The sequence below is a fragment of the Molothrus ater genome, chromosome 19 (assembly GCF_012460135.2).
Source record: "Molothrus ater isolate BHLD 08-10-18 breed brown headed cowbird chromosome 19, BPBGC_Mater_1.1, whole genome shotgun sequence".
NCBI lineage: Eukaryota > Metazoa > Chordata > Aves > Passeriformes > Icteridae > Molothrus > Molothrus ater.
In genome coordinates, this window is record NC_050496.2 from 5,251,693 (window position 1) to 5,279,590 (window position 27,898).

The window sequence follows — 27,898 nt, forward strand, 5'->3', positions numbered from 1 at the left end:
TTACCCAGGTGGCCCTTTGAGGGTGAAGCGATGCTCCTCCCGCAGCTCGGATGTTCCTCCGTGCTGCTTCAGGCTCCAGAGGTGCAAGCTGTTATCATCCAGCAGTGTCACCAGCTGGCACTGCAAAATCACACAACTTGCTTTTTTCAGAATGCCAGTATTAAATATAACACAGTAAATTTAGCAGTAGATTTGCTGCTGTTCATAATTCCCTGCTAAAAGAGGACTGGGGAGCTGCTTCAGTTTTTTATGGCAGTGGACAAGCACTGCAGCAATGGGATTTGGGGGGTGGAGGAAGATAAGAACTAGCCTAGAGGCTAAAAACCCTGTTATAAAGGCACAGGTTATCACTGAGGGGGATGACAAGGATTTAGGCTCCTGAAGAAAATCAGCCTGTGCTGTAAAGCCCAGCCATGCAGCTGCAGGCTGTATCTCACCTCCTCCTGGCTCAGCACAGGTTTGCTGAACACACCCCAGCTTTGGGTGGGGCTGATATACTCTGCTACACCACAGTCCTCACATTCTTCATGTCCAACCTCATTCTGAGGGTTGTGTCAGAATCCTTTTATGAGCCCAGCCCTGCTGGCTGGATGTTCAAATTGAAGCATTTTACCTGCTGCAGCCACACCTGGTGCAACACTCCCCATGGGAGTTTCAGTTTATACCATTAGTTAAGCAAACAGACACCCAAAACCGCCTCAAGAATTAAATCCCTCTCATAAAGAGGCCACTTGTGCTACACTGGGGGCATCAGGGAACAAAGTCTGCAACTAAGACAGCAGTCTGGACAGTCAAGGGAAAGTGGTTAGACAGCCACCAGACATTTGGAAAATTCTGCTTTCCTATTTTTAGAGCGTGGCAATAACTGTTCAGCAATCCCCAGGAGCAAGAGTCAATACCCCCAAACACAAAGGCAACAAACTTAGCAGCAAATGAGGTTAGCAGTGCTGTTTTGAGCTCCTGAAAATAATTAAATCAGCTCAGCAGCAGCTCCTGTTCTGTCTGTTGTGCAGAGGAAAGACTACTCAGTCCTACTGAAAAAAATAAGGGCTGCAAAAGGAAAAGGAAGTTCTTGCTTCTGCAGCAGATTGCCTGAACTATCCTGGCCTTATTACCATTCCCAGGATGTTACTGGAGATAAATGAGTAACAGTTATGAACAATAAAGCTACTCTTTAGTTTAAAGCTTCTCTTCTAGTTTTACTGAGCATCTCCACAGCAACAAGCATTGCTGAGAGCACAAAATACACTGGGATAAACATTCCAAACCAAGCAGCATTTGATAATACTTGGTAATAGGAGCCCAGATCTCTGGAATAAAATCAACACCTGTTTAGGAGAGAGCTACATAAGTCACAGAGATACTGAAAATGCACTTACCTGATCAGGTATAAAGTGAATCTGCATTACAGTGTTGTTTTCTTCATGTAAACCCATGAACTCCACCCCAGGAGCACCATATCTGATGAGTTTGTTGAGGATCTACAGTATTTAAGGTGACCCACAGCTACAATTAATTGATAAGAAGCTTGCTAGCAAGCAAGACAAAAAGAGATTAGTTTGAAACCATGTTTTACTGTTGGTGAGCTGGCCTGCAAAAAATCAATGCAAATCTACTTTTCATTTTACATGCTTGTAAAATTTGCAGGCTGTGCTCACTGTGGAGAACAGGGAAGTTCACTTCTTCCTTCAGTATATGCAGAAGAGGTGCCTGGACCCTGTTTTTTCTCAGGGATGTTCAGTGGTTTCCCAGACACTACAATCCTGCTTAACTAATTTGTAACCAGGAGACAGATGGCAACTGCCTGCATGTGGAGTCCAGCCCCTGAGCACAAACAACACCAGCAATGAATGATTAAGCTGGCAGAGACAGCACCAACTTTTCCTTTCTGGGCTGGGTGACATGCCTGTTTTACAGCTCATCTAACTGGTCTCTGCCATGAGAATTATCTCACACAAAAAATCAGACTGGATGTCATTAGCTACAAAAAATAAATTACCATCTTCAATGTTTAGGTCTTTAATTCCTGGATGGTCAAAAACTCAGGAAGTAGAAAGCATTTCTGACTTCAGCTTTAACCTTTGAAATAGAATTGCTTTAAGAAAAAAAAAAAAAGAAAAAGGAACCCTGCCCCAAATATTTAAACAACCCTGGAATTTACAATGTGAAGGATTGCTAAACTTAGGCCAGATCTAGTCTGACCTTCTGCATAGCAAGAGCAGAGTCTTGTTTAATATCTGCATCAGCTCAGCCCCTGTTGGAGCTGTAGCTCAGCTCTTGGAAAGATAACGCCACGCTGATCAGACCAAAATCACTCCAAACCCTGGCAAACTGTTTCAGTGTTCCAACAACCCTTGCTTGCAAATTCATATTTAATCTAACTTTTGAAGTGTCTTCAAAGCTGCACTAATTCTGTTGAGGTTAGAGAACTCTCACCCAAGGTGTTCAAAGGATACAATTTGATGGCTCCTGATCGTGTCCCAATGGCCATGAGACGGAGAAATGGGCTGTAGCCCAGAGCACTGGGCTGGTGGGGAAATCCATGTTCCACAGTCTGGGGGAGAGAAGGAAAAATTATAATCAGCAGCTTGTTTCATGGGCATTGTTGGGCAGAAATTCAACATCGCGTGGCAGTCTGAAAAACAGCACTTAATGGCAGCTTCTTCTGCTGAAAGGTGTTAGAACCTTTTTGATTTGCTGAACAACAGCCTAATGATGAATGTGTGCCAAGAATCCCTGGCTCCACAGCCAGGATATCCAGAAGTGTAACAGAAATGAAAGAGAAATATTCTTAAAACAGTAGCCTGAGCAGCTCTTGATGTTAAGATTATAAATAACTCTGCATAAGCACAGCTTAGTCAGTCAATACAGCACACTCCATCACTCCACATCAGCTGCACTTCTGTAAACCAACTGCTCAGCACAATTTCAAAGTCTGACACAAATACTGTGCACTGTAAGACCAGCTTTATCTGCCAAATTCCACAGAGGTCAGCCTTCCTGACCTCTTTTTGGTGACTGACATGAAGAAATAGTGCAAAGCAATGCAGAGCTATGAGTGAACATCAGTGCTCATCAAGGAAACTAAACAGGTTTCCTATGAGCATCCAGGAAAACTAATGTAATCCATATCCATTTTCCAGAGGGAACACGGGAACACTGGAATTTAATGCCTGCTAGGCCACCTCAGAGTAATTCAAAGCCATTTGGGACTAAAAATGTCACTGTCATGGGGAGCAGTGTGGCTTGGCCTTGGTGGCTTCCCTGAAGTACAACTTACAACTGCTCCAGGAGGGAGATTTGGAGCATCTGTACACACCACACTGATGCATTTACACACCAGGGAATAATATCCTGCCATATTTACAGGATGCCACCAAGCTGCTTAGAAAACAGCTCACTGAGGTTTTCAGAAGTGCTAATGCACAGCTCTTATCCTGGTTTAGGCAAAATCAGTATGCACCAACACACAGGTAAAGAGAACTGGTGTGCCCACAGATTAATAGGGAAGATTAAGAGGGATGCTTCCTGGAAAACATTGATCCTTAAAGGCCCAACTTCTGGAAAATACCTTCTTCTAAGGCAAGCTGGCCAGCTACAGAATAGGAACTCATTACACTCACTACTGAAAAAAAAAAAAAAAGGACAAAGAAAAAAAACTGAGAATGCTCCATCTGCAGCACTTACACCTCACTCCCACCCTCATTTCCATCATGTCTGAAGCAAAGCTACCACATCACTTAAGTTTTATGCTTTATTCAGCCTAAAAGTAACACCTGGACTTTATTTCCTGCACAGTGATTTCCCAACTTAATCCCCTGCACGAGAATCAAATGGAGCTGGTTTCATTTCCGTGGTCAGGCCATAGCCCGAGGTGCCCCAGCTGCTGCAGAGCACTTTAATGTCCTGCTCAAAGACACAGCATAGGAGGATCCAGCTGACTCCAGAGTCTGCCAGTTCACTTTGGCTTTACCCGTTTGATCACAATTCCTAAGCTGCAAGAAAAGACCTCCCTCCTCTAAAATACTGGGTATCCCAGCCTGAGGTTCTCTTAAGGGAAGATGAGCCTCTTTAGAAGATGAAACTGAAAATATTGGAGCATTTCCCAATTTTCTGCTTGCCAACTCATTAGGCTGGGCAAAAGAGTGATAGTAATTTTTTTACCTTTCATAGGTAGTAAGCCAAGATTAGTACTACAACCCCCAAGACCACTGAGTTTACTTCCTTTTTTGATAACTTAGTGTCCAGCCTTAGATCTTTATATTCTAAGAAGATGATTTAAGTGTTAGGTTTGCATTATTAAAAACAAATCTTGAGAAGTCAATCTTTTTACTGTCACCCTTGATGCTACTGCTAACCAACCTTTGCATAGCTACATATATAAAACTTCCTAGAGAAGGCTTTATGAAATTAGGAATTTTTCAATGGACTCAGAATTGAAACAGGGCAGTTTCCTAACCCAGCACAGGCAAAGAGGAATTTCTCTGCACTGTGATAGCTACTGAGGCAACACAGAAAAGCTTCCTAATTGTCAAAGTTGTGGGAGTATAAAGCTATGGTGCAAAATTCTGGGAAGAAGATCCAAGGTAACGTTATCTTAACAATAAATCAGACATTTAAATGAATCAGGTGTAGCACAGGCAATAAACACCACTCCACTCTCACCCAAAACAAAGTGAGGAACGTGTTAGGGAGACACAAGTGTAACTCCCCCACATAGTTTTAGTTTCAACTTGTTCACAGTCACTGCACTGTCATGATATCAGCACAACCAGGTGCAATTTTCAGTGACACATCAATTAGAAACTGTGATTATTCTAAGATTTCATTCAGCCCAAAAGATAAAGCTTTAGCCACAACTCTCAGAAAACCATGACTTATACAATACTGCACTGCCTGTTAGGAAGCTGTCAACACCAGCCTTAATACTGGCCTAATTAGATCCTGGGTTTGATGTGTTAATTTGTAAACACATTAGACAAGTCAATAAAAGCTTTAATTTTCAAGTATGAGACCTATGAACTGCACAACCAAGTGTGTATGATTCAGTAATAATAACAGGAGGGTGATTTTTTCTCCTCCAGGTTTTCATTCAACCAAAAATTTTAAGCACCTCCCATTCCACAGACAAATTTGCAAAAGACAAATATCAGTAACAGCCACAGTGTGCTACACAACTGCTCATGGAGAGCAGTAAATGTACTAAAGGTTTCTGGTAGCTCTGAATCTTCAACCAAGATGCCCATAAGATGCAACAAAGATAACTCTCCCTTATGTCATTTGTTTCCACAGCTGGGCAGTAAAGGCTTCAGGGTGGCTTTTGGGCTGCATTTGACACCACCAGAGTCAGGCATTCACATTCACTGTCCTGATTACCCAGATCTCTTCCTTGTACTTATTTGCACCCAGTTGTTAAATCACATCAAGGCAGCTTTGGGCTGCCCTCCCTCCCCTCGACAGCTTTCATCAGCCAATCCTTTCACCTGCCCAGCAGGTAAACGCAGCAAGGGGGAGAGAGGGGGGCAGGAGGCAGCAGAGGTTACAATGGAGCCTTTCAGCAGAGCTGAAATAAGAAACCGGAGTGCCCACGATGTGCCCTCCTTCTCAAAAGGGCCTTTGTTTCTATGGGGAAAGGTAGGAGCTTTTTCTTGTCCTCTACAGATTTGTCAGACTCAAGCAAGCCTGGTGTCAGCAGCACTGACAGAAATGCTTCGTGTCAGTCGTATTTACTGCAGGAAAAATGTGGCCAAACTGAACAGTTGTTCCCAGCCCACACTAAAGCTGTGCCGATGAAATTCAGCTCTGTCTTCCTCCTTTCACTTGTCTCTGCTTCTCCTCTCAGATTGTTTTATGACAGAGCAGAGACAAACCCAACCACAGGCAATACAAGCCCTGTCCCTTTGTTAATTCAGCTTTTGAAGAAACAATGAAGCCTGCATGTGCTAACTCCACTTTGCTTAGACACTAATTCAGATTTCAGGTAAGGTCTCCATCACACCCATCAGCAAAGGGGCAGGAAGGCTGAAAACAGGGGAAAAACCATGAAGCCATAAATTAAATGCAATGCTCCCAGTTGGGTAACATTCAGCTGTAAGACAGGATGGTTCACCTGTGTGTTACCCATCATCTAGTCTGACAATGCCAGCCTGAACATGTTTCTTCTGCAGGGCTTGGACTGAGCCAAAGGCATCCAAATACTACTTCCAAAAGCAGGATAAACTCAAAGAAGTAGACTGCCAAGTCCACATACCTTATCCTTCATTCTATCCATTGAGCTAAAAACAGATTCTTGCAACAGGTACACACAAGTATGGGAAGTTCTTACTCATACAGAGAAACAGATATGCAAAGCTAAGTGACTAGCAGAATTTAGGAAGATGTTTTTTGAAACAAACACAACTTTGAAGACAGTTTGAAGTGCTAGTCCAGTCATCAATCAATCCTTTAAAACCATCTGGACCACCCCTTATGCAAAACAGAAATGCAAGAGAGAAGCAGTAAGAAGATCACAACCTATTTATACCTGACAGAGTAAACAAACAAAAATCCACCACCAATTAAACAGACTTTCTAAATTGAAGTCCATTCTAGGTCAGCGTGGTCAAATACATTCCACTACACTAACACTAAATCTGTGAGGCACCATGCATTTATGCATTTATGTTCAACTTCAGTGTAAAATGAGGGCAGGAATCCCCAGCACTTTAAGGTGCAGACCTTTGCCTTTAGTCATGGCCTGCATCACACACTGAAGAGGTGCAAATCCACTGTGCAATTTCTCTGATCAGCAACTTTAAAGGCCCACAAAATATTTCCCAAGCAGGTTCTTAACCAGAAGTCTTTCAAAGACCTCAAATAACAAGTGTTTAAAAACCTGCTTACCAGCACTAATGTGCTTGCTCTAATAGCACATTAGACCAGGACAGCCTTGGCACACAAAGCACTATGATTCTTGGCTCCTTGAAGCCACAACCTTCAACAGCTCAGAATTAAGGTCTGACTTTCCCAGATTTTCTCAGTCTACCTGGCTGTGAGTAGATGTTTATTGGATCAAAGGGTAGAAGCTTTCAAATGACCCATTATCTCTAGAAATACTGGAATGGGAGACACAAGACTTGGGAAAAAAAATCCCCTCACTTTTATGCAAGAAAAAAGTAGAGCGTAAAAGATTCTGGTATAATGTTCATTCCCTTCTGATTCTTATTAGAAAAGAACAAGTTACTGTGGCTAAAAGGTGCAAATGAATTTTACAAGGCCTTTAATTACCAAGCTGTTAATGAGAGTAAACATTAGGAAGTGTCCAAAGTAGTTGTCTCCCTGGAAACAAGATGTCACATTTACCTTCAGGACTGAATCAAATGGAGTCACAAATGCTGATGTCAGCTTCTAATATATTTGAAAGTTTCCCTCTGCTGCAAAAGCTACCTCTTTCAACCCTGTTTTGCATTATCCAAATTAGTTTGTCTCTGGCAGGTAAAGCTTAGCCAAACATTCTCATAAGAGAAAGGCATATACAAGGAAGAGCCATCCCTAAAATAACAGAGTTTTTCCAAGGTATATACAATTTTAAATGCTTATAAGCAACTCTGACCCATCCCTGGGACATCTTTTCTGAAGCTGACATTGCATTTAGCCAGATGCAAACAACTCAAACCTGGTCTGCATTCACTGATTTTTCTACTGCATCTGCACTAGGATTTCCTGATGGTAGCAGGCAGAAAACAGACCCGAAGCACTCTTGAGTTCCCTTGTCTCCCCAATGGCAGGGAGGTATGCACGGAATTGGTGTGCTTAGTACCAATTACATTAAATCATTTATCTCAAATATCCACAGTTCCACTTCAAGTATCCATCTACAGTACAATTACAATGAATCAAGGAGGTTACTTCCTAGGCTGATTTCATTTATCCATTACACTTTTCAGCAAAATTCCATTTAAACCTTGGAAACACAAAACCTACAAATATATTTCTGCTCCCCAAAGAAAGTGTAAGTAGCCATTAGCCTAGCCATGATTTAATACTAGGCATTTTCAAAGATAAAAGCATTATGCTCCTGGCCAGAGCTCAAAAGAAAAAGTGTTGGACAGATAGCACAGCCATTGTACTTTCTTCTTCACAGAGGGAAGGAAAAAATCTAGAAACAGATTCAGACTAAGATAATAGTAAATTGATTATTAATGGCCATTGTGCTGCCTAGGTGATATCCCAGCCTTTTAAATGCACATTTAAAAGCAGGGGTACACTTGTAAATCCAAAGGATAATCAGGGACAAAGAACTCTGGCTTCAGCTGCACCACAAGCTGTGGCTCGTGTGTATCTTTAGAAAAATGTTTATTTTCCTAACAAGGACTACCTATAACAGAAACAGTCCCAGCACATAGCAGGACAAGTGACAGACCACTCAGAGGATAGAAAAGTTGCTGTGAAAACCTCTTCTTTCAGCAAGTGCCACTCAACAGCATCACAATATCCTTCCTCTTAAAAAAGGAGAGAAAATTGAGAACATGCCCAGGACCTTAAAGGAAACTACTCAGGCACATTGGGGGAGAAAAAGGCATAACTAAAAAGAGAACAAACCAGCACCGCTCCTATATTTAACTTTTCCACCCACACTCAAGTGGTTTCTCCCTCCTTTTCCAGGATGCAGTGGCTCAGGACAGATTTGCCCTGCAGCCTGAGGAAAGCCCCGTACCTTGTTGAACTGGAAAAGGTCGCGCTTGAGCCTCTCTCGCACTGGATCGTGTCCGGGTCTTAAGAACCTTCTCATCTTCCTCGCTGTAGTATCTTGGCAACAAAAATCCTAACAAAATAGAAAAGAAGAGCCCATATAAACAAAAGCAGCCTGAGCAGAAAGCAGGCAGAAGTAGGTTATTTATTTTGGTATAGCAGGTAACAAATCAGCCAGAGCAGACTGAGACAACATCACTATCGAGTGACTAAAACCTGATACCAGTCTAGCACGGCTCTCTGCTGCAGCACTTCACAATTCTATTTTCACATTGATTAAGCAAACTAGTACAGATAAAACAAGAGGATTCTAAAAAGGATTTTGCACTTGGCCATTTTGCAATCCCTTGAGTTGACCTTATCCAAAGAAAAGGCAAAACTGCAGCATTTGCATAAACATTCAGACAAACCCAACCTAAAGGCCAACTCCCAGGCTCAGGCATTATTGACTAGCATCAGTTTTCACCCCAGGTAACCCTCCAGCTATTGAGCCAAAGAGAGAAAGAATCCCATTTTCAGGTCTGTCCACGGGCACAGCAGAAAGGGCGCTGTGCTGCCTGCAGGGGAGCTGCATTAATTATTAACTTGCTTTTGTAAAATATCAAGCCGAACTCCCTGCACGAGGTGGGGGTAGGGAAGGGAATTTCACACCTGCAATTCACTGTGCAGCTGAAGCACAAAGCAGTGTCCTAGTGCCTGGCCTCTCACAGGAGGATCCAAGCAGGACAAATCAGACCTGACTGGCCAGCCAGCAATCACACGGGGAATACCAGGCTCCAGCTTCCTGCTCTCTACAGCTCAGGAGGCTGTCGCATCTCCCCTCTGCACAGGGACTAAGTGACAAGTAAACCTTGCCAATCCAAGAGCAAAGGCTTGAATTCACATGCTGACAGCTTACCCTGGTGTTAGTGCTCCTGCCTGCCCTGGCCATCTCTCACAAGCTGCAGTTTACAGACACTGCACTCAGTATTTTATTTTAATTTGCTGGACAGGGAGCAATTTGCCAGCTACTCTGTACATGACACATGTGTGCAGTGGAGGCCAGAACTTCTGAGGTGCAATGAAGGGTCAGAATGGATATCATACATGGTCAGAAGAGGTTCATACACACTACAGCAAGGTGGGGAGCAGGGGGCCAACACTGCATGAGAAAGAGAGGGATCAGGAGCACCTAAGGAACTGGTATGTGAACAGAGGGGTTTGAACCCTTCAAACAGTGAGGCTGGAGGTGAGTGACTGAGGGGACAAGCTTTCACACCTGTAGAGATAGGAACAGCACAGCTGGAAACAGGGTGGCTGCTTCTGTGCTCCTGCCAGCAACAATTGCCTTTGGATAATGACCTAAAGCAGCCACTCCTGAAGAGCTTGAGCTGTTTTTCAAAGAGTTCCTAGCAAGGCCTTGCACCAGCTGTGAAGGTCCAAAAGAAGGAAATGGTGTGATAAACAGGATGCTCCACAGGCATATTTTGAGAACTCCCTTAGAAACTCCCTGAGCTTGAACTTGTACCTCTTTGTTGCACTACTGCCCTTTTACCTTTCCTGCACTCACTCCAACATCTCCAGCCACCTGTGCAGCACTGCCCTGAGCTCACCAAAGGCCTGCAATGCATCCCTGGTTCAGAGGACCAGAGGATCACACAAGGATCAATCACCCAAGTCACTTCTTCTGAAATATTACTAGGATCTACATGACTGGAATATGTCACCTACCTGACATTCCAGTCACCTAGAATAACTGGCAGCACCAACTACCACAGAAAAACTGGCTCTGAGTAGGGCAGCTACAGCTGTCTGTGTTGGTGGGCCACCAGCACATGCAGGGGTGAAGAATGTGCACAGAAACATATGAGGACCACAGAAAAGAGAGGAAGAATAAAAGTGTACTTTACTTGGAAAGTAAATCTTTCTACAATGATTTAGCACCTCAACTGAATTTTCAAAAATAGTGTCAGATTTTAAGACTTCTTTTACTAGATATGCCTGAGAGAGGGACATATTTTCACAAAGCTGCATTCACTTTAAGTTAGCAAAAGTTACAGAGCAGTGACAAGGTGCTGTGCAATGAAAGGACAGCACATCATGCCCATGTATAACACACAACTTGCCCTGAGCCAGACAAGGAAAGGAAAGTGCCAAGGAGACGCACCCTTTCCCACTGTCAATCAATATCCTGGACCTGTTAAACGAGGCAAAACCACAGAGAAACTCTACTAATTACCCTCCCCACTTTAGAACAAAAGACCTCAGCTATGCCAGCAGAGACAAACTCAGTGTTAGGAGCAAAGAACAGGGGGCTTGTTTTGAGAGAGACACAACTTTACATTTTAAAACTTGCTAGAATGTTTTATCCTAAAATATTAATGGCATCCTGAAGCATGCTGTTTGAGCCTGCTTATGCAAGAGCTCCACCATTCACACTCCAGCCCACAATAACTTGTTCAACAGGCTAAGAAGTGTAGTAGTTCTGAACTGAGCAGTAACTCACTTGAAGAACCATCACCCTGAAGGGCTGAGAGGATCAGAGAAGGCAAGCTACAAAAGTCACCTCTCATAGACTCATATCAGTTTCTTTCTGACCAAAGAACCTTTGAGTGTCACAGTATGGGAGAGGATGAGAGGACAAACAGTTTTGAACAAAGGCAAAGAAGGAATAGCATCCACTGCAGCACAGGTTGTCCAAGAGTTATCATCACAAGTTTACAAGACACTTATCAAAGAGAAGAATTTTGGTTTTAGTACAATAAGCAAGTATCTCTTCCAATTCTAGAAATAGATTCCACAATCTGTATAATCTTATCTTCCAGATGCACATTTACATTTTAGCAGTTTAGTTTCTCTCCCACACACCTTTGGAGTCTTACATAAAACTCCAGCCCCATGTGCTCTGCAGTTGTCTGCCAGTCAGCATTTACAACCATCTGGTAACAGTTGTGGCTACCAGTAGCCAGAGAGGAATTCTCCAGTAGCCTCTGAAGCTATGCCAGGTCTGCATGTATCTAATGTTCTCATTTTCCAGGGAAACAATTCTTTAGGCTTTCAAAGACAAGTCTTTTACCAGAAACTATGTGCAACATTCTCTTCTTTTAAGATGCACTCCCAGCAGCTGTTTAGAGGCAACAATAGCCCAAGGCTGAGCCAACCCAAGTCTTGCTGGTACTCAGGACATGGACACCTGACAGCAGAGGTCAGAGTGCCCTGAACATCAAACTCCTGCTGCTTCCTTACCTGAATGCTCAGCTAAATACAGTAAAGTCCCCTTTTTCACCCCATTGGATTAGATCCAGACACAAAGCAAAATCTCCTCACTATTCATATGGAAAGGCAATGAAAGCATGAGTGGCAAGACAATCCTGTTTCCAATCAGACGCTAAGGAGCAGTTTAACATCACAACCAGATTTCACTCTGTCCTCCTTGCTCAGCTCCACTCATGCGAACCCACATTCAACAGAAGGACAAAAGCTCCTTCCCAGGAGCAGCATTAATTGTTCCTCACTGCTGAGTGTAACCAGTCCAGAGCTCCACGTTTTCCTTTGGCTTCCTTGCTTCTGCACACAGCAATGCATCTTGGTGCCCGTGCACAGCTTGCTGAGATACTCTCCATCATTTTCTACATCAGCTTGGCATAGGCTGGCAGGGAACTACCCTGTGCAGAAATTGGTTGCAATTTTTCCTTATGTCCTCTCATGAGAGTGGAATTTCCAGCCAAAATGTTGTAAGTCCCAATCACACAAGTTAATCCAGTCTTGCAAGAAGAGGAAGCCCAGGTCAGAAGTTTTTATTACGTAGACAGTTTTAAGTGTGGATGCAGTCTCAAGTGAACCCCACAACAAAAACATACCCATAATGAGTTTGTTTTGCTCGCATAGCAGAGTTGCAAGGTACCATCTGTGTGCTTCTTTGGCAACCTTTACTCAGCTTGAACAGGTTTTCAATGGGATACAGTCCAACAGCTTTCTTTTCAAAATGCCAGCAAGTATCTCAAGAACTCTTAAATCCTGCCTTGATTTCGGTTTCCTTCTCATTCCTTCCTCAGCACTCCTTCCTGCTTACAAGTCCTTAAAGGGAGAACATCTACCTATGCAGCTGATAACACTTTATCAACCCTGCTAAAATAAAAGAGGCCTTATCGGACAGCTTTGTTTGAACTCCAGGCAGTTGGTGCTGCTGTAACAAACAGTCACTCCCATGGCCTTGTCTGAACCAGGTTCTCTCCTCACCCAGGAGTTTTTGCCTTGTTGCTGTTACCAACACAGCAGCAAGACAACAGAGGCTGGCTCAGCTGCACAGCAAAAAGCTCTTCCTTAGCACCAGTGATCTCACACCAACAGAACTGAGCAAAGTATCACTTAAACACCAGATTTATCACATTTATCGATTACAGGTGCCATGACTCACCGTGAAAGGACAAGTTTAAGAACAATTTTAGCTTGAAATCAATGAAACGAGCCTGAGCTATTCTTTAACTGTTCATCTCTACCACCCTGCTTGGCTGTGACACACTGTCAAGGCAGATACTCAAAAAGAAAGCACAAGCCAAGCAGAACAGCTAAAGCAAGGGAAGGAGCAGTTGCAGTACACAGAGAAGAGTAAGACAACACCTCCTTTTCCCAGGAGAAGGAAGATGCTCTAACATTATTCTCACTTTAATGAGACCATGCAGAGATCTCTCTTACACAACTGCTGAGCCACTGCTACCCCCCACCACTTGCAGTTTCATAAACAGCAGAGTGTTCATGTGCACCTTGCATACAGTGGTCAGAGAGGAAAACCAAAAGATCCTCTAAAAAGGATTTATTTCAGTGAACCTGGAGAGACAGACAGTGAAATGAACAACTGAACAGACTGTGGCAACACTATGTGCAGGTGGCTGCCCTCCTAAAACACAAACAATATTGAACAAAGTATCTGACATCGATTCTCCGAGAACTCTTTGAAAAGAATCGAGAACTAATCACACAACTCAGGCGAGTTCGTGTACTGCCAACAGCCTTGTACTTGGAGTTACCAGGAACCGCCCACCTGCAATGAATTTGGGAATTGTGCAAACCTTGTGTGTCATTAGGACTCCTATTGTGTTCTCCTTGTCACGGGGGCATGACAACACAAAGTTTCAAAATACTACAGCAGAACAAAGTCTTTACACTGTACAACATTATTGCTCGTGATGCAAAACCTTTTGTAGGCTTTGCTAAGGAGCGTGAATCAAACAGAAAAGTGGCTTGTAACTTTGGAGCAGCACTTTACAAACAGTGGGTCGATGCAACAAACCACAAAAGCATTTGCTTCATAAAGCAACACAAAGAGATCCAGCTATGAGAAATGTTTATATAAGAACTGGAGTTTTCACACAATTTCTGCACAGAAACCAAACCAGTGTCTCCTTTGGTATTTTAAAGAAAGATGAGGGTACTGAGAGTATCACATTCTCTTACTGCCGTGTATTAACTTCAAGACATATGTTTAAAACTTCCCTTGCTCTTTGACATTTCTCAAGCTTCTGTGTCAGCCAAGAAAAGACACACCTCTTCCATAAGCAATTCCCAGGAACAATTATGTTACCATACCAGAAGGCCACTGGAAGATAAAGGGCTCTCAACTGGTTTAACTCCTCCAGTACTTTTCTTCGGTCAGCTGTTATAGCAGATGTAATTTGTTCAAAACCAAATAAAAGACGTTCCTCAGCACCATCCTATGAAGTCGTTTGAGAACTTGTCTCCCTCTCCAATACCACGAACTATAAAGAGCCCCTTGACAGGCTACAAGCAGCACTGAGCAGGATTAGGGACTGCTCACTACTGGCACGGATCATCCTCATCTCCTCCACGGGCCAGTCTATTCCTACAAGGAACGTGCCAGGACTCATGGAGGAGCCTTGGGACGTACCAGCACTTTGCATCCCACTTGCCAGAAGCACCAGCTTCCCGATTCAAAGCTCAGATCACCAGGCAGCTGCTCTGGGCACACAGCTTCAGCTGGGACTTGGTAAAGCCAGATATTCCAGTTGATTGAAGTGCTCTCAGATGACTACAAAGAGCAGCATTCCCCATCAAGTAAGACATGACAATGGACAACTCTTACTTCTACCATGTCAGTGGAGCTGTCCTCCTGTCCTGTCACTATCCCCACACCAACACACGGCTTTGTGCCATTGCCTGCAGAAACACAGACCCGGGAGCCTGAGTCAACTGCACTACACCATCAACAAAACTAAACACAAACAGGCAAAGCTTTCTCCAACACCAAGGTTAAGCCTCAGCTCCAGGAGGGGAGATACCAGCAAGAGCCTGTTCCCACGGGACAATGAAGGGCAACCTGAGACAAAGGCTGAACAACTTCCTTCACCGGTTTATTACACCTGTTTGCTGCCTGCTGGAAGTAACGTGCTCCTTCATTCAGCAAGTTCTCGCAGCTTTGGGGAGGGGAAAGAAAAACCACCAATAGTGACAAGATGCATTTAATACAGGCATAGGAAAAAAAAAATAAAGAGAGAAAATGCTAACAGAATATCCCGAGGGAGTCAGAGTCACTGCAGTTCTTGCTCTTATCTTCTCCAAGACCCGCTGCTTGGAGCCAGCGGCAGCACTGGAGACTTGCGGGCCGGGCTGCGGGCAGGGGCATCTCCGACCGCAGCACCGGGCGGGAGCGGCTCCCGCAGCCCCCGGGAGCGGCCCCGGCCCGGACCCGCTGGAGGGCCCGGCAGGAAGTCCCGGAGCGGCCACTGCCGCCACCACCCCAGGGAATCCCGGGATGCGGAGCGGCCGCGCGGTACCCGAGGGGCTGCGCGCTCCGGCCGGGACCGACACAGCGCAGCGAGCCCGGGAGCGGACACAGCAGCAAACAAAACCCCACCAGCCCTCAGCGCCGCGGCTGCAAGTTCCAGGGGAGACACTGCCGGAGTCCCCGGGTGCGCCGGGGCTTCACGTGTGGGCAGCCCCGACACGGCCGGCGCAGGCAGCGCGGAGAGCCCGGGCACCGGCGAAGGGAACCCACTCGAGGGCGGGGGCACCGGCGAGCACCTGCCGGCCCCGCCGCGCAGCCCAGCACGGGCGGGCATGGGGGGGCCGCCCCGGCGAGCTCTGCCGGGGCCGTGCCGGCCGGACCCCCCGCCGGCTCCCCTCCCGGGAGCCCCTCCCGCCTCCCCGCGCGGCCCAAGCGAGCGGCGCTCACCTGCGGGGGCTGGGGCCGGGCCGCCCCGGCCGCGCTCCGCTCCGCGCCCGCTCCCCCTCAGCTGCGCGGCGGCCTCGCTCCGCGGGCACCTCTGGGCGGGGCGCGGCGGGCGGGGCCGGGGCGGGACCGGCCAGTAGGCGGGGCCACGCTATCCAAACCGCACGCATGGGCGTGGCCTCGCATGCAAATAAGGCCGGACCGCGGCTCCGCCTCCCTTTCAGCAAGCGCGCTCATGAATAATTCAGCAACGTGCTCGCTGTAGCCAATCAGAGAGCGGCACCGCACGGTTCGGGAGCGCGGGCACCCGGCACCGGGAAAAGGCCGGGAAAGGCGGCCCAGGAAAGGGCGGCGGGGAAAGCCGGGACCGGACTTCAGGGCCCTTCCTCCCGGCTCCAGCCCCGCCAGGGAGCTCCCAGCTTTCACAGCCTTGCCTGTGAAAATTGGCAGACTTTGCAAAAAGTCGAAGCCTTCGCTGGAGAGAGAATACAAAGTCCCACCGCACAGTCCCGCAGCAGCCATCCCCTGTCCTGCTGCAGGGAACAGCAGATGGACAAGGATGCTGTATTTATGTAAAGGGCAATGGCGGGTGAAGGTCTGCCCACTCTGCATCCATCAAAAGCTTGAAATTCCCTCTGACAAGAGTCCAGTAACAGTATTTCACCCATTTTCCAAAAGTCATGTTTTTCAACTAAACATTCAGTTCTCTCATCTTGCAATGCTCAGTCGTTCTGCATCACAGGCCAAAGTGGAGCAGTGGTATCAGTCTGGATCATGCCCCTGTTCTGGGGTGGGTAAAGGCACCATCAGATGTTACAGTGCTGAGCAAGGCAGCCACAGTTTCTCAATCCTCCCTGCAGTGGTTATTAAATTGTAATTGTCTTGTGCTGAATCAGGGAGTCTCTGCCCCAGTGAAACTCACTGGGTGGCTCTTGTAGAGTTCATCGATACAATTTCACCTCGGCATAAAGAGATGAGACTGATTGAAATCAACAGGAGTGAGTTTGACCTAATTCCAGGACAAACATGAGCCTTGTGGGTCAGGCTGGAATTCTCCTGGCTGTGCCTGTTCTTAGAAACTCCCTTTCCACTGCCTTTAATCTGTAAAACAGTCTGGGAGAATGCTGAGGGCAGCTGGGGCTGCCAACCCCGGCTTTAGCGAAACTATCGGAGCCAAAGCCCTGCTGGAAGGAGGAAGAGGAAGGGGAGGGAGCGTGGGAGGAGCCGCCAGACCCCTCACCTCAGGAGAGCCGCGCCGACTTCCAGCATCTGATAAGTGGGGCGTGTGTGTGAAACAGGAGCCGGCGCTGGCAGCAGAGCCCCGGCACCCTGGGCTACGATACCTCTGACCACGCAGGAGGAAGATGAACGAGGAAGAGGTGTCGTGTGCCGACAGGAACTGCACGCGGATGTAGGGACACCTCCAGGCTCTGAGTCACGCTGCCCTCCCCGGGAACAGCCGGCGTAGGAGCAGGGTTACCAGGGTTACACAGCCACAGTATGACCTTGAGCAGGCATTCACCAGCTGCTGCTGCTCGGGTCCCAGTAGCCTCCACAGTCTCCCTCTGCATAACTTAACATTTCTAGGGGAATTAAGAAATACACCAAGGAGCTTGAATCGTTGGAAAAGGAGTTTTTTATTGCTTAGCCTTCTCCACATCTCCAAAAGGAACTAAAAAAATACCAAATAAAACACATCTAAACCAGTTGCTATTACAGTTCTGAAAACTTTGATATCTAACACAGCCATGCTTAGCTCACTTCCACCCACTGAGCAGACCTTCTGGCACCTGGCACTTTTGGCATAGAGGCTAAAGCAAATTTGGTACCTAGATATCCTGGTGGAGAGCAGACTGGAAAGCTCATGAGGAATTTGTAGGTTTTCTCTTTACTCAGGGACCTCCCACGTGCAAGAGAAATAACAAGAATCCACAGCTGGGAAAGGGCTGAAAGAGAGGGGCTGCAGCTCAGCCCAGCTGAGACTGCCAGATGCAGTGTGCTGATAGTGGTGGTCAAGTTTTAGCATGGCTTAACACTGTGTGGCCAAAATGCATCTCAGCACAGCTGCTGCAGGAGGCCAAGCTGCTGTCTGCAATGCTCTGGGGCTTTCTGTGGCCTCTGGCTGATGAAATTGTGTTCAAGGCACAGTTTCCTGCTCTCAAGTGTCTGGAAATTTTCTTCCAGGTGAACGAGTTTATGGCTGTGCCCTTTCCAGACCAGAATCTGATCTGATGGTCCTTGGCACAGCTGAATGACAGAGGCTCAGGCCACCAGCACTGATCGGCTTTTCTGTCCCTGATTGACCTCAGTGACACTCCAACCATTCCATCGGTGTAGCACAGTGTTCTTTACATGTGAAAAAAGGATGACCAGCAAAGTGTTTTCTAATGGTCCACAGTCAGCAAAAGATGACTCAGGAAAGGCAGGCTGGTGGTCCATGAGGTGAGAAAGCTGGAGAGCCAGTGGCTTCAAGAACAAAGCAGTGTGTACTCCAGCCCAGAGAAGCCAAACAGACTCGTGTGCTGTAAATCACACATTATGCCTGAGCCATTTGGGTGGGTGAAGTCTGTAACAGCCAATAAAGTGGCCAACTTCCCAAGGTTCCAGTTATCACAGGCTCTGTTTTCTGTAATATTTCATTAATCAGGAAAACAACTCTTGAGTAAAACTCTTCCCTTTATCCCATCCCATTTCTGCAAGTGACAGCAACTTCAGTGATAAACATCAACGGGCAGCTTGAACTCCTTCAGTGAATAGAAGGTGATTTCTCCATGATCCACCAGTGCAAAGACCAGAGGGACGTCCCCACTCAGATACGTCACCTGCTTCAAAGCCCGCAGGGAGGGGATCTGCTCATCAAAGCTACAGAGAGAAAAAAACATCCTATTTGTTCTCCAAGCTAGAAGAACACAGAGGCAAAGCTGTGCTGGCCAGCCATCACAACAGCTCCCTTTGGCCTGAGGAGCTGGTAGGGATTCTCCCCACCCACTGCAGTCCTGCCAGCCCTGAGAGTGAGTACCCAGCATGCCTGGAACTGGGAGCTGTTGAATCCTTTGCCAAAAACAAGGATAACTACACACTGCTCCACGCTGTGCCGGTCAGATGTGGCTCACAGGGATACTGGCACATGGTCAATCCACTGCAATCTTAATGCCTTTGTGCTGGGAAGATCTTTAGGTTGCTGGGATCAACATCTGACCTGCTTTTCCCTCCTTTTAATTCTGCAGAGTCTGTTTGCTCATCAATGAAAATATTTAGACAACAAGGATCATCCTACTGGCTGATGATATACCTTGGTAAAACTGCATTACCACCTTCCTTGCTCTGTCTACTATAGCTGCAGAGAGCAGAGGGACAGTTTCAATAAAGCAAAATGCGAAAAGGCAGAAACTGAACTTTGTACCGAGCTACAGACTTCTAGTATCAGGTTCTGGATCCAGCAAGAAAGGGGACACATACCCTCTGTTCTTAGTGATTTTAACATTACACTCGACAAAGATCAAAATACTGAACCTATGGCTCAGAGCCTGTAGCAAGTTCTGGGGAGGTTCATGTCTGCAGAATTCCACAGTGATCTGCACTGACTGAGGATTCAGCTCCCATAGCACTGGGTTCTACCTGAATTTCACAAGCATTGCATAAAAGCTGTGGCTTCTTTCTCCTGACTCCCAGTGATACTCAGACATGAGCAGCAACCACATGACCAAACAGTGTGGGTTGAATTCAAGGGCAGGGGGTAGAGGGGGGAACTGTCGGCCACAGCCTCCAACAAAGGATGAGGACTGAAAGAAAAAAAATCCTGGGCAGGACCACCCTCAAGGGAAACATTCTGATGATCTGTAAAGCTCACAAGACGTTGGGTCATTTACAGATCATTAGGACTTCGTTTCCACAACAACTGCAAAGTTTCAGAAACAGCACAAGATGCGAGGGTACCTCCGAACACACATCCTGACATGGGGCTTCCCAGGGTTTGTCTTCTTAAACTTGGACACAGCGTCTGCTTGGTACACGTTGAAGTCTATCTTCATGGCCTCTCGGTCCTCCTGCAGCCTGCAGGGGAACACACCCACATAGGTATGGGATCAGAACACTGCAGGGTATGGGTACAGCAGAGAAAAGAGGGAGCAAAAACTCCCTTTAGTTTGGGTCTAGTTTTGACTAGTTTGGGTCCCTTGAAAGGCTTCACTCCTCAAAGGGCTGACCCAGCAACTGTATCAATTACTTTCCAGAGCTTTCCTGTGGTCAGACCAGAGCAAGATCCTGGCTCACATCTACCCCACACCCTCACAAGACGCAGCACTAACAAAGACAGGAGCAAAGCACTGCAGGAACTGCTCACAAGCACCACACAGACTCTGAGGCAGGAGCAGAACCCAAAGTCCCAAAACCAAGGTTTCATAACCACTGAAGCAGGGATGGCAGCACATTCCAGGGATGAGGCACAGGTGAAACCCAATCAAACCTCTAGCTAGGGGCAGAGAAGGAAGGGCAGGATAAAAGAGGAACCCTGCTGTTTTAAGTGGCCTGGAAAGCCCTGGCTCTGTTGCTGCAGGACCTGCTACTTCATGGAAATGTCACCCCCTCTCTAGAGATGCTAGGGGGTCATGGAGAACAGCACTGGCTTCTCTTGGCATCCTGGATATGCAGCAGCTCCCAAACTGCTGCTGGGAGCACCTCACAGACCTCACAAGCAGGGACAGTCACAAGACACTCTCGCTCCCCAACAGCTCCAAGCCGACTGGCTGGATACTAACCAGGAGGCTCCATCCAGGATGTGGGAGGGCTGCAGCACACTGATCTGCTGGAGGAGCTCAGCTGGAGGGAGAAGGAACGGGAAAGGATCAGACCAGCAATTTCCCTCCCAGGGCACTCCAAGCACTCCACACCACCCACGAGCCTTCCTCCTCTGACAATGGCTGGCAGCTCCACAGTCACCACTGGCTACTTCAAAGACCTCAACTTCCTCATCTCCTCCCAGCACACAGCCCAGACACTCTGCAGTTGCTTTGCATCTTGCTGGCCCTGGCTGCACATGCCTAACAGCCCAGCAGGAAGGACTGCAATACAGCAGGACATGGGGAATGGATTAGAAGCCCTCCCAAGGCCTTGTTTATCCTGGCACTTGAGTGGGCTATAGAAAGATTCTCCTGCTCAAACTACTGTCCCCAGAACTGATGTCAGCTTCTCCATGTCATCCCTTTTGCTGCTGCATAACAGACACTCTTTCTCACAGCTGGGGGGGGAGAGAATGGTCCCTGTCAAGTTCCCAGAGCCACTACCTGGCGAGGTCACTTCTTCTGGCCGCAGCAGTGGTGTGACAGCTTGGTTCCAGAGGTGCGACGGTCGCTTCCAAGCCCTCTGCTGCCTCCTCTGCTCCAAGAGGGCTTTGTACTCCTGCCAGTTGGAGCAGCACCTCACCTCCTGGTCGGCATTGACACTGCTCTTGTACCTGCTCTCCCTCTCGCGCTGCTTCCTCTCCTTCCGCGTCAGCTTCTCCTGTTTCTGGTTGATCTGTGTGCACCAGGAAGCTGCATCCACCTCCCTGCCTGGCACGTTCTCTGGCAGGAGCCTGCTGTCAGGGGAGGGCAGATGTGTGCATGGCTGGTCTGAGGCTATGTTGGGAAAGGTGATGATGGTAAAATCCCAGCGGGGTGCATGGGTGCCAGTGCTGTTGTCCTTGTGGTCTCCAGCCTGCCTGCTGGAGAAGCTCAGAGAGTCCTTTTGTCCTGTATCAAGAGGAACTGGCATTGACTCCCCCTCTGCACTGCCATCATCTGATTCCTTTGGCTGCACTGACAAGGGCTTTTCATCCACAGGAATGGAGTCTCCATAGTCATCTCCATCTTTGCTGGAGGTCCCTTCAGCTTCTGGAAGGTCCTCATCTACTTTATGTTTCTTCTCATGCAACCTAAAGACAAAGATACAGTAAAAATTTCAGGGAGAGCATGTGGTAGAGCTTGCTTTCCTTTAAATTCTGCCTGCTCCCTGCTAACAGGAAGAATGCAGTCTGCCAAGCCTGAAGGAAGGACAGCAAAAGTGGCAGGAACCCCCAGATAGGTCTGCAAATCCTACAGAACAATTTCTTTGTGAGACAAATGAGAAAAGAAAAAAGCAGGCAAAACTAAAGAGTGAATGCCAAAGGCAGATTAAACTTCTGAGAAGTCCTGCACAAGGTTTGACTTCAACGCCCAAGAGAATCTCAGCCTTGATTTGTATAGACAATGTTCCCAACCTGCCATGCCAGGTCCACACCCCAGACACTGACCCAAACACCTCCATGCAAACACTATGGACTTCAGCCAAAGCAGCACAGGCCAGGCAGAAACCTGCCTGCCAGCACCTCTCATGGTGTGAGATTCAGACTTTGATTCCAGAGGAGATTGGACAGTTCTTAGACCAGCAGCTTAATCTCTCAGTTCCTACAATTCCAAACTCCTCAGGCACTGATTTACTGTCAACAGAGACTCTCTAGCCTCATCCTCCCTGTTTCTGAAAGGCTGACGCCACCTCCTGGGAACTGTCAGAATATGAGAATTGCTCATTGTCAGGTTGTGGGGATGTTTTGGACATGTGCAAGCCCTAGGACACAAGTCTGCTCTCTGCTGTTGAATCTTGGCAGGTAAATTGGACTGAGGAGGTGCATAAATGGAAGATGTGCACTGTGGTAGCTGTGCTCCTGCTAAAAAAGAGTAGGAGGAGGTGCCTGTGTTCCTTTTGCAATGGCCTCCTTTTGCACTTGGGGGCAATTTGCCCCTCTTAGCCCTGGCATGACACACACATGTGACAAAAGGGAACACTGCAAAGCGTTCAGGAAAAGTGCTGCACTGCCTGGGAACAGCCAAGAGCAAGGTGCCATACAAGGTCACCCCCAGCAGGAGAGCCTGGGGACACTGCAGCAAAGCAGCTGCTCCTGAGCAAGCGTGGCCTCAAGAGGATGGGAGAAGGCTTTGGGCCACATCCTTACCGGGGGCTGGAACTCCTCCTCCTCTTGCAATGGTGCTTCCCAGAGCTCTTGCAGTGACCTTCCAAGTTCAGCTGCCTCTCATAGGGAGACAGGACAGTGCTGGAAGGAGAGACCAACACAGAGGCTGAGAGCAGGGTGATGTAGAGGAGCTACCTTCTGCCCAGCCCCCAGAATATAGCAACCAAAGACACGGAAAATGCCCAAATGGGACCAGGATGGCCCTCAGTTTATGCCCCATTTCATGTTCCAAATCACCTCCTCAGGAGGGAGGAGCAAGGAAGGGTAGAGTGGCACTCTTAGCCTTAAATCCTCCCAAGAGATGGAATGCAGGGCCAAAGTCCTCTTCTCTGGTTCCATTCCCTGGGGCCAGGCAGTGGGTACAGAGAGTCTCAGGGTCTTCAGGAAGGAGAAAGCAGCACGGGAAGGAAAAGTTGGTTACCTGGGATCGAATCTCAGTACAATATAACCCAATTGCTTCAAGTGGCTGAACACCTTAGAGCAAAGGAAAGCAAGAAGGTTAAATGACAGCTCTAAACACAAACTATTTACTTCGGTTCCACTATGACTGAATGATGTCCTGGGGTGACTTTATAATGCTTGTATCCCCATTTATCTGTTTAGCCCAGAAATAAGTTTTGCACCTTTAAGATTGGTTTTGAGAGCGAAGGCGGGGGAGAAGAAGTGTGCAGTTTGTTTTCAGACACTGCACTCACTCCTACACATTCCTGCTCCTGGACTGTGTTGTCTGCGGACAGACAGACAGTGGGACAGAGCTCTCCTTTGCTTTTAGTTAGTTTTTAGCTAGCTGAGGCAGAGAAGTTCCCTGGACTGTGGGTTTTCATTTTCTTTGGACCTGTTTAAGCCTGCTCTGGACCGAATACCAGAAGAGCACTGGCAGCTCACACCTGTGGCCCACCAGGCTGAGCCTGGACTGTGGCATTTCCAGCATCGGAGGGACTGATAAGAGACTGAGTGAGTCGAGCTACAGCCCACTAAGGGGACTTTTCTGAGTTTGTCATCTCTTTTGGAGGGGCAAGAGGTTTTATTGTTTAATATTGGGGTTTTTTTTTCTGTGCTGGTGAATGCTTTGCCTGTTAAATGAACAGTTTTTTCCGCTTTTCTCCAAGGAAATCTTTTTTCCCAAACCAGTTGTGGGAGGGGCTGCATGAATTTGCTTTCTAGAGGAAACCTCTTTAGAGGTTTTTCTCCCAAAATTGCCCTAAACCAGGACAGTGAACACAGTGTGGCACTGGCAGAGGAGCAAATGCCAGGGTTAGGACCCAAAGCAAAGGTGGGGAAAAAGGAACTGAACATCTGGAAGAAGGTGAGTGGGAACAACTGAGAATGACTTCCCTTCCCTCCCCAATCAGCCTACCCTGCTTCCAGCCACTGGAAGAGCTTGTGTGGCAGAGGCTGGGCTTTCTGCCTTCATCCTCCTCCAACAGCTAGAGGTCCCAACACACCTGGTAATGTGACAGGCTCATTGCCTCCTGGCACAACAGGGTCTCGTAGGCTTCCTGGATTGACAGGGGCACATCTCTGTAAAAGAGCTGGACAGAGCCCCTGCAGGGCAGAAGCTTGGTGTGAGTCACAGGAACAAATCTGTACAAGCTCACACCGTCCTTTCCCACTGCTCCTGACAGCTGGTCCCAGCACTCTCCCTGACAGGATATCCATCCCTCCCCATATGCCACCTGGACTACTTACAGTCCCTTTCTCATACCCAGTTCCCCCATACCCTGGTTTAATCAGCCAAGTACGAAGTTCCCACCCACAGCTCTCAGCTCCTGCTCCAGCTCCTGCATCTGTTCAGAGGATGCACCTGGGAGCAAAATGCTCAGCTGATAAAATAACCACTGCTTGGACAGATAAATTAACTTTGATGATCTGAGTGATTCAGGATACAGCACAACAACAAAAGCACTTATACCAGCATAACTGAGAACTGGAGCAGAGGAATCAACAACAGCTTCAGGTGGCATCAATTGGTGCCTCCTCAGAAGCATTTACTTCCTTTACAGACCCAGAGATCCCATAGGTAAGTTCCCCTGGGAACAGCAAATGACCTCCAGGAGGCTGTTTTAGGCTACACCTTTTTCTTCCTTTCTGTCTTTTTAAATAGTGTTTACTCATAAAGAAAACAAAACCCTAGGAATCACACCTTTTCCATTACATAGGCTGGAGGCATCTCCCTGGTCTTTTCTGCTTTTGGGGGATTTTGTACTCAGCATCTGACTAAACCACTTTATTGCCATCAATTTGTTTACAACCTATTTGTCAGAATGCCAGGGGTAAAAAAGCCCCACCTTTGCTTTAGGATTTAAGAGATGGCATCAGACACTCACAATCTGTTTGTTTTGCTGAGGGATAAAAGTTCCCTTTAGATCAATGCACCAATTCTACTGATAACAGGTTTTGGTGGAGAGACCAAAAAAACCCCCTTTCTACAGCAAAGAAATCCAGCTGAGCCCTAAGCAGCATTTCTGCAAGCAGAGGAGCACTGAACACAACGTGGTCTCACTACTCTGTCTGCCACATTTAAATTTCTTTCTGCCATATATACTGGGAAGAAATATACATATAATATATATGTAATATTATAATAATATTACTATATATATTATATATATAATAATATAATATTAGTATAATAATATACATATATACTGGGAAGAAATCCCAAGCAGCAACCCCAAAGATCTCTGTTTAAGCTGAATGAACTGGCCACAGATCCAACTGACACACTCTGTCAGTGACACAGAGGCTGCTTGAGAGTAGAAGGAAAGACCCCACAGCCTGGTGACAAACAGGTCCATCAGCAACACACTAAAAGAGACAATTCTTTGAGAACCAGCTGTTTATCAGTTATTATAGCTCCCCCAATCAGTGAGGACCCAGTGCTCTCATCCTACTTACACACTCCAGCAGGTACAGAGCTTCCTCGGGCAGCAGACATTGTTTGCCTCGTTCTGAGAACCCCATGGTGTGCCAGAACTTTCCCTGGAACAGGAGCACAAATCCCTGATTGGTTCTGGCTCTTCCCTGCTGACAGCCAGGCTCCTTTCCATTGCAAGAAGCAAATTAAGGAATCTGTGAGGCAGCAGGAGATGATGGCACTGAGCACACTCTGTAGCACTCACCGCAGGGGACTTCAGCTCCACGATGCCCTGTTCTGGTTTCCACTCAGCCTTCACCAGATTCCCCCTGAGAAGAATAAAGATTCGTTTGTTACTGCTAGGGTGGCCTACAATCAGCTCCTGGTGTAGCAGCACAAAACAAGCTCAGGAAGGTGTCAAAGGCAGGAAGTTTCCAGGTGGCATTTTTACAAGGCATCAGAAAGCCATCATCCCCTGGCTCTAGCAGCACCACTTTATCACCACCAAAAAGTTAAAAGTGTCTTCAGTCAGCACCACAGAGACATGTCCACAGGCTACAGCAGCTTGCTGGAGATGCAGGGCCTATTGCAGGATATGTGGATATTGAGGAACTAACACCTCTGAGGTGTTAGTTAACTAACCTTCTCTGAGGTTGCCCAGAGAGGCTGTGGCTGCCACGTCCCTGTAAGCATTCACTGACAGGTTGGATGGGGCTCTGAGCAGTCTGGTCTAGTGGAAGGTGTCCTTGCCTATGGCAGGGAGTCCAATGGGGTGATATTTAAGGTCCCTTCCAACCCAAACCATTCAGTGATTCTGTATCATACAGAACTCAGCTGCTGCCAAGACATCTTCTAATCACTGTACCCCACCCACAGGGACTCACAGGAAAAAATCAATAGCTGCAGGCCAAGCAGAGAAGGTTTGTGTTGAGAGGTGGGTGTGAATGCCTCCCAAGTGATAAACACCAAAATCTGGCAGCACTGTTGAAAGCACCAAGACTAATAAATCAGGGACACTGACACCTGGTCAAATCTTCACAAGGCCACACACGAGCATCAACAAGACACTCTGTAACTTGGATCATGCCCAAGAAGGCTGTAGCTGCTACCTGCAAAGGCCACAGGATTACACACGCACCTGTGAAAACCAAGAGCTCTGTGAGGGACTTTCTGAAGCCACAGGTGTGCCAGCATGTCCCTGTGCTCCTTCAGGGACAGCCAGGCTGTGTCGCACTGCTGCTGCTCCAGCACGGGCACTGAGCGCAGGTGAACTGCGGGGGGTTTACTGCGCTGACCAACACCTCCTGCTGCCAACAGGATCGCACCCGTAACCCCCGAGCTGTGCTCTGCCCGCCGGCATCACCCCTTCCACGGGGAAAGCCTTTCCCAGCGCCGCTCCAGGGATGGACTTACGGCCGCTCCGGGCGCTCCTCGCAGAGCAGCCGCCACTGCTCCTCGCCGCAGCGCCGCAGCCTCTCGGCCTGCCCGGCCGAGCCGTCGGGGAGGAAAGGCTTCTGCCCGCGGGGGCTCCGCGGGGCCTGGCGCTCCGGCTGCTCCGCCGTGCTGCGGGCGACAGCGGGGTGGTGAGGGACGGGAGAGCGGCCGCCAGCCCCAGCACCCCGGACAGCCCCGGACTGCAGTGCCCCCGGGGCCTCCCGGTCCTCCCGTGTTTCGGCAGCCCCTCCAGATCCCCGTACCGGGCGTTCCCGCGGTGCTTCCCCAGGCCCCGTACCGCGGGTCCCCCGGTACCTCCTCGGCCCCCTCATCGGTGGCTCCCGCCAGTGCCTCCTTTTCCCCGGTACCGCGCGTTCCGCCGGTGCCTCCCGGATCCCCAACAGTGCAGACTCCCCCAGTGCTCCCGCGGCTTCCCGTAGTGCGGTTGTCTGCGGTTCCCCATAGCACCTTCCCGGCCCCCTCCCCGCTTTCCCCCCTTCCGCCCCACCTGAGGCGGCGGGACCCGCCGGCCTCCATGGGCACGTGCCGGACCAGCGTCCTTCCGCCGCCGGGCACGAGCGCCGCCAAGAGCGGCGGGCTCCGACAACGCGCCCCCTGGCGGCTCGGAGGACTGCGGGCGGCGGGGACCGGGGACCGGGCACCGGGCACCGGGAGGGAGCGGAGAGGGCACCTAGGGGTGGGCTCCGGGGAGGGACGGAGCACCAGG

At 48.1% G+C, this 27,898-nt stretch overlaps 2 protein-coding genes across 2 annotated transcripts in view; both read right to left on the reverse strand.

The window, feature by feature from the left end:
* LLGL2 (LLGL scribble cell polarity complex component 2) overlaps positions 1 to 15,977 on the reverse strand; it is a 33,351-nt gene extending 17,374 nt beyond the window's left edge. The window contains exons 1-5 of the mRNA XM_036394760.2: positions 15,899 to 15,977; positions 8,696 to 8,803; positions 2,457 to 2,554; positions 1,380 to 1,461; positions 5 to 120 (exon numbers count right to left, since the gene is read on the reverse strand). Coding sequence (XP_036250653.1) covers positions 5 to 120; positions 1,380 to 1,461; positions 2,457 to 2,554; positions 8,696 to 8,770 — 371 coding nt within the window. The 5' untranslated portion in view covers positions 8,771 to 8,803; positions 15,899 to 15,977. The remainder of the gene's footprint in view (positions 1 to 4; positions 121 to 1,379; positions 1,462 to 2,456; positions 2,555 to 8,695; positions 8,804 to 15,898) is intronic.
* A 1,536-nt stretch (positions 15,978 to 17,513) lies between these two features.
* On the reverse strand, positions 17,514 to 27,708 carry TSEN54 (tRNA splicing endonuclease subunit 54). Its single transcript, XM_054516885.1, has 11 exons — positions 27,680 to 27,708; positions 27,151 to 27,300; positions 26,003 to 26,066; positions 25,779 to 25,862; positions 24,326 to 24,439; positions 23,302 to 23,354; positions 22,863 to 22,961; positions 21,178 to 21,806; positions 20,653 to 20,713; positions 19,832 to 19,948; positions 17,514 to 18,757 (listed from the first exon to the last, which is right to left on the reverse strand). Exons 1-11 carry the CDS (start codon positions 27,706 to 27,708, stop codon positions 18,607 to 18,609), a joined length of 1,551 nt encoding a protein of 516 aa, XP_054372860.1. The 3' UTR covers positions 17,514 to 18,606.
* Positions 27,709 to 27,898: the final 190 nt, after the last annotated feature.

What these genes read in the sequence shown, in the direction of transcription:
- TSEN54 (XM_054516885.1), bottom strand. Translation starts at nt 27,708, where the DNA reads ATGGAGGCCGGCGGGTCCCGCCGCCTCAG. An exon ending in AGGAGGAGTTCCAGCCCCCG is followed by an intron (nt 21,807 to 22,862) that starts GTAAGGATGTGG and finishes CTTTGTCTTTAG; the next exon opens with GTTGCATGAGAAGAAACATA. An exon ending in ATCCTGGATGGAGCCTCCTG is followed by an intron (nt 19,949 to 20,652) that starts GTTAGTATCCAG and finishes GTTCCCCTGCAG; the next exon opens with GCTGCAGGAGGACCGAGAGG.